This window comes from Cynara cardunculus (assembly GCF_001531365.2).
Source record: "Cynara cardunculus var. scolymus isolate 2C chromosome LG 9, CcrdV1, whole genome shotgun sequence".
NCBI lineage: Eukaryota > Viridiplantae > Streptophyta > Magnoliopsida > Asterales > Asteraceae > Cynara > Cynara cardunculus.
Window position 1 is genome coordinate 4,543,577 of NC_037536.1, and position 5,898 is coordinate 4,549,474.

General features: G+C 33.7%; 1 protein-coding gene across 1 annotated transcript; it reads right to left on the reverse strand.

The window, feature by feature from the left end:
• Positions 1–422: 422 nt before the first annotated feature.
• On the reverse strand, positions 423–1,680 carry LOC112517682 (zinc finger BED domain-containing protein RICESLEEPER 2-like). Its single transcript, XM_025125068.1, has 3 exons — positions 1,544–1,680; positions 1,052–1,442; positions 423–758 (listed from the first exon to the last, which is right to left on the reverse strand). The coding sequence occupies exons 1-3, from the start codon at positions 1,678–1,680 to the stop codon at positions 423–425; spliced, it is 864 nt and encodes a 287-aa protein (XP_024980836.1).
• Between the last annotated feature and the right edge of the window lie 4,218 nt (positions 1,681–5,898).

Genomic DNA, 5,898 nt, shown 5'->3' on the forward strand with positions numbered 1-5,898 from the left:
GGCCTAATAAGCAAAGTGGCCACTTATAAAACAATGACTAAATACCTTTCAAAGTGGCCACTTCTAAATATTGTTCAATTATTCTACAATACATCATCTACCTCTAGATCATCTACATCAACTGTTGAAAGAGAATCCTCATGGTCAGTGACAAAACTTGAACTTCCAATTCTCATATTCATCATTTCTGCATTTATATAAACAAATAAAAAGAACGACATAAATATACAAATTCAAGTATATACTAACATAAGTTGAAAAGGAAGACTAAAATACATAATTAAAGTCGTACCTTTCTCAAATTTTTCAATATCATCTATGTTTTCTTCAATTGCAATTGGTTGACTAGGGTCTCTTAGCCAGTCTTGTGTACATATAAGGGCTTCTACCATTTTAGGAGATAGAGAACTCGTAAAATTATCTTACACCCTGCCACTGATACTAAAAGTCGATTCAGAAGCCACAGTTGAAATTGGAACAACAAGTACATCTCTAGCCAATTTTGAAAGGATAGGAAATCTTTCACTGTTAACCTTCCACCATCTTAAAATATTAAAATCGTTTGTATTATCTATGGTGGAGTCACTAAGATAAACTTTAAGTTCACTCTTTTTGTTGAGTGAAGTCCCACTTTCCATCTTTTGTTTCTTTAGTTGACTTTTTAATCTAGATTGTACCTTTCCAACGGGAACATTCTCACACTTAGCAGGTGGAGGAGGCATCATAATGGTAGAAGGTTCAGAATATGTTGAGATATACTTTTCAAACAACATATTCAATTTAGACTTTACCTTCTTAAAACATAACTTACCTTGATCCTCACCATACGTTTGATTAAGTTGGACTTGCATGTACTCAACCTTGTCTCTAGGGTCCAATATATTGCCAATAAAATATTACAAAGTTCATCTTATCTGGATCACCCTAATATTTACTAAACTTCTCTTTCATTTTACCACCCATTTGGTGTTCATAAATCAAAAACAAAAAGTTACTCAACAACCAAATATAAGTGAATATTAATATTGAAATTAAAGAAAGATAAACATACCTCTTCAGCTTTTGACTTAGATTGTGACATATCGACAATAATGCAACTCAAATATGAAATCTCATATAAGAAAGAATTTGAGGTGACATAAAGTGAGCCAGAAATTCTAATTGTCATCTCATAAAATGTCTTCAAAAATATCACCAAGCTGTGAACAGATGGCCAATCAAGATATGAAGGTACCGAATCACCAAAATCCAATGTCAACACGATGTAACTACTCTCATACGTCTCAAAAACTTGTCTGTAAGCTATTGCGGTGTGAAGCATCATAGAGGTGGAGTTCCATCTAGTTGGAACATCAAGACATAAAGAACTTTTCTCTTCTACTTCAAGCAAATCTGCAAGCTCTCTAAATTTCTTCAACCTAGATGGAGAACCCTTCACCCACCTAATGAATCCCTAATCTTCTTAACTGATGTATCTACTAATTTCAAACCATCTTGTACAACCAAATTTAGAATATGAGCAATGCATCTCATGTGTATGTACTCGGTCCTAGTAGAAGAACCACCCCAATTCACCACTTTATTCTTAATGAACCCAATGGCAATATCATTGCTTGATGCATTATCAACTGTGATAGTGAATATATTTTTTACTCCCCAATCAAGCAAACAACTTTCCATGGTTTTAGCTATATTTTCCCCTTTATGTGAATGTATAGGCACAAATGAGATGATCTTTTTATTTAGTTTCCATTTATCATCAATAAAATGTGCAGTGACATACATATAATTGATTCTTTGGACAGATGTCCAAGTATCAATAGTCAAACTAATGCGTTGCATGCTTGAATTCAACAGTTTTTTAAGGTTCGGCTTTTCTTCAAAGTAAATACTAAATATATCCCTATTAACTATCCATCTAGAAGGGATTTTAAATCTAAGGCATGCAGCTTCAACAAACTGTTTAAAACCCCTCCCTTCAACAAAGCTAAATGGAAGTTCATCCATTATACTCACCTTAGCTAACGTCTTTCAACCAACCTCTTGGTTAAAAACCCAAGATGTCAAAGCACAATCACTATTATCACATTTTGCAGATTGAAATGCAAGAATGGATTGTTTTGTATCCTTAGCATGTGGATTTTTTAGACAAGCGTGCATGTGGCTATTTAAAGATGAAGTACCATGCTTTTTAGCCTCGGCTGCATATATTTTTGAACAGTATAAACACTTACCTTTAATGACTAGCCCATCATCGTTTAAAATCTTCTCAAAATGATCCCATACTTGAGATCTGGATTCTAACGTTTTCCTCTTCCTTGTACTTTCCAGAACAGATTGCTTACGATAGGATTAGATTGTAAAGGAGGAGGTTGATGACTGTTACTTCCGGACTGAGACATGCTAACTTTTTCCATCTATAATTCTAAACAATAAATTAACAATTAACAAGTTAACAAGATTAATGAGTGTTCAAACACATTAATGTATATGTTTCTATAATTAATGTGTTACAAAGTATTTTAGCGCGTATAAATATAAAAGATGAGACACAAACACATTAAAGTATATGTTTCTAAAATTAATGTGTTACAAAGTATTTTAGCTCTCTTGTCCTTTCATTTTTAATACAACTATATGTAACTAACATAACTAAGTAGCTAACGAAGTTGGAGATCCCACTTCTAAATTCTAATTGATTGTTTCAAACACCTCCCAGTTCCCAGTATCTGCCTTATTCTAAACAATATAACAAGGATGACCAAGTAATACAAGGTTGCTAAAGCATGTAGATTTTGATGGTATTGATGAATTAGAATAGAAAAATTGAAGAAACAGAAGTGTGAATAGGGGATATTGTTGGTCCCAGCCGAGTCTACAAGAGTTAAGAGATCAACAGTTTGTAGAAGGGGGGATGAATACAAACACAGAAAACTTTCACTTTTAAATATATATATATATATATATATATATTGATATAGAATGATCAATAAATATTTTTTGCGGAAATAGAAAAAGGTAAAAATAACCTATATAAAACAATCTAAGATTACACACAAATATACTTAGCAAATATAAGAGATTTTTCGAAGAAGATAAAAACAGAAAGATGTTCTTCTTGGTAGAATTTTAGAATTAGAGAGAAATTCTAACATCCTTGAAGATAAGCGTATGTGTTCTTTTGTGTGTTTTTAAATGTAGTGCATGAGGAGAGCACTCAGGTATTTATACCCATTGCATTAAATGCAATTCAGAAAGGTTAGAACACACGTCAAGCTTTAGAGAAAAGCTTGTTCTTTGCAACAGTGAATAGTACTATTGTCTATTCATGAGCATACATTCTTTCATCAAGTTGGTGGGCACTAGAGTCGACTACTCGGCTCAGTGCAGTATTATACTCTTGAAAGGGTATGGGTTTGTCCTTTGTGTGTGAAAGGACAAGACATAAACAATCGTTCATGGGAAGATTCATATGATCGCTGAATGCTGGAATAACGCTGGAGGTCTCTTCAGCCTTTACTGAGGCTTGTGTAGTCTTCACACATATGTTGACCAAGTAGTAATCACTGAATATCGCTTCAGATCACGAACGCGCCAGTCACTATTCTTCAGTTTCAGTCTTCGACATTCACTGAAGGTTCTTGGGTGTGAGTTTTGTCTTCTTAAAGTATCGCTGCCACTGTAGGATTACAATGCATGTTTCAGCGATCACTGAACAGACTCAGTGATGATTGCTGGAACTGAAAAAACAGAAATATAATACTTTGAAAGGTAAAAGGGATTTATGATCAAATCAATGAGAGAGAGGATCAACATATATTTATCATATTATCATGTATGGTAATAGTCAATTAGCCAATTAGGTAAATTATATTCATACATAACTGAATCAACTGATGAACACCAAAAGAAGAATGGCAGCTTACACTTACAGTGAGTTGACTGTTAAGACTTGAGAGGAAAGAGCACACACAGTGGTCAGTGAAAGACCAAGAGAGCACACGCCAGACGACCAGAGAAGAAGAGCGAGTCGAGAGTAGAGAGCTGTAGTTGAAAATTTTGTAATGTTGTAGCCGATCGAAAAAGGCAGAGCACGAGTGCACGAAGGTGGTACTGGTCGATCGATTGAAAATTAGAACTCTAAGCAAATTTTTGTGTTCTTCGGGTTTCGGACGGGTTCGGGTTTTGGATCATGAGATCCTACCCGAACCGACTAACCCGAGATATTTTTCGGATTTCGGACCTCGGGTTGGTTCGGGTGATAAACGTAGGTCCGGATCGGGGTTTTTCGGTAGGGTTTTTCGGGTTGGGTCAGGTTTTGCACACCCCTATATGCGTTTACCAAACAACACAAACACACACATTATAATTATCTATGCATGCATTCACATATACATAAACATGATATATAAATAACACATATACATGAGAAAATAGGAAAAATAGGCTAATCCTTCATTAATTAACGACAGATGCCCCATGTTCATTGCTAATTAGTGAGAGAATAGTTTCGTCTCTAAAAAACGTCGCTAATAACCAGTTTTCTATTATTATGAACATGGAAAGAATTGGGAATCTTACCAGGTAAGAATGATGACAAGGACCAAGAGTTTTACTCGGTAAGTGAGAGTAACCACTCTTACCCTATGTGCTTACCGACAAAGTTGTTGCATGCGATGTCAGTTTAATGGACTAAAATCTTACCTGGTAAGTTAAGTTAAAGTGTTGAATCTTACCAATAAATATCAGGTAAATGATCCCTAAATACTTTAAATGCTCTCAATCCGACCAATGAGGCAGCTCTATGTACATAACGTAAAACTTTATAATTGATATTTACAAGCTTTTGTTTTGTTCATGAAGGATTAATCGTTTGTTAATTTATCGACTAATTAAGCTTTCTATTTCTTTCCATTAATTTGATAATTTGTACAACACTTCAATGAAAATATTATAATACATATACTCATAGCACCTCAATTATATGATTTAAAGCAAAGAATGCATTTTTATAAGTAGTACATTTTCATATATCGATTACCTTTTGTTGCTACGAAAAGTTTGAGATGTATCACTAAAAATTTTGTTATTATATTATAGAACTCAAACAAACTGTTGAACAACCATACCAGTATTGTTATTACGAAGGGTTAGAAGATCTTTTTCCAAAAAAAATGTTCGACTAAATCTATCTAGCCAACCCTATAAGTTGCCACAAACAGGCATCATCTCCTCGTGTAAATAAATACTCACATTTTCATAAATACTTTCATCTTCTCACCAATGTGGGATTACCAAACTCGTTGTATTTCAAATTTATATAAAGTCTTCCTTCATTTTTTTTATACACCTTCATTCTCCAATATAACATTCTTTTGTGAATGTTGGATCACTAAAACAACTTTTTTTTTTTTGCAAAAAGAGGGTCATCCATAATAATACAGCCCCATGAGTCAATCCACATGAGTTGACACAAAGATATCTCATCTTTTTTTTTTTTTTCATATACACACTTTTCTATTCCAATGAGACAAGTTAAACTTAACTACAATCCACCATTTAAGAATACTCAATTCTCACAGTGCCACCTCAAGTATCCATGGTTGTTCCTTTTATATATGTGAATATAAAGAATAAAACTCAAACGACATGTCACACGAACATATCATTGTTCTTGTTATAAAAGGTTTGAATTTATTTTTTTCCAAAAAAAAGGTTCAACTAAAATTAGTCAACCTTATGAGTTGCCAGAAGTAGATATTCTCTTCTCTTATCAAAATATACTCACGTGTTTCATAACAACTTTAATCTTCTCACTGATGTGAGATTATCAAACTCACCACAAATTTTAAATTTATATAAAGTCGTCGTTCCAAAGACATCTCATCCTCATGTCAT

Coding starts and splice junctions, on each gene's coding strand:
- LOC112517682 (XM_025125068.1), bottom strand. CDS start 1,680: ATGGAAAGTTGTTTGCTTGATTGGGGAGTAAAAAATATATTCACTATC. Junction 1,443..1,543: donor GGTTCTTCTACTAGGACCGA/GTACATACACAT, acceptor GGGATTCATTAG/GTGGGTGAAGGGTTCTCCAT. Junction 759..1,051: donor CTAAGTCAAAAGCTGAAGAG/GTATGTTTATCT, acceptor TTGTTTGAAAAG/TATATCTCAACATATTCTGA.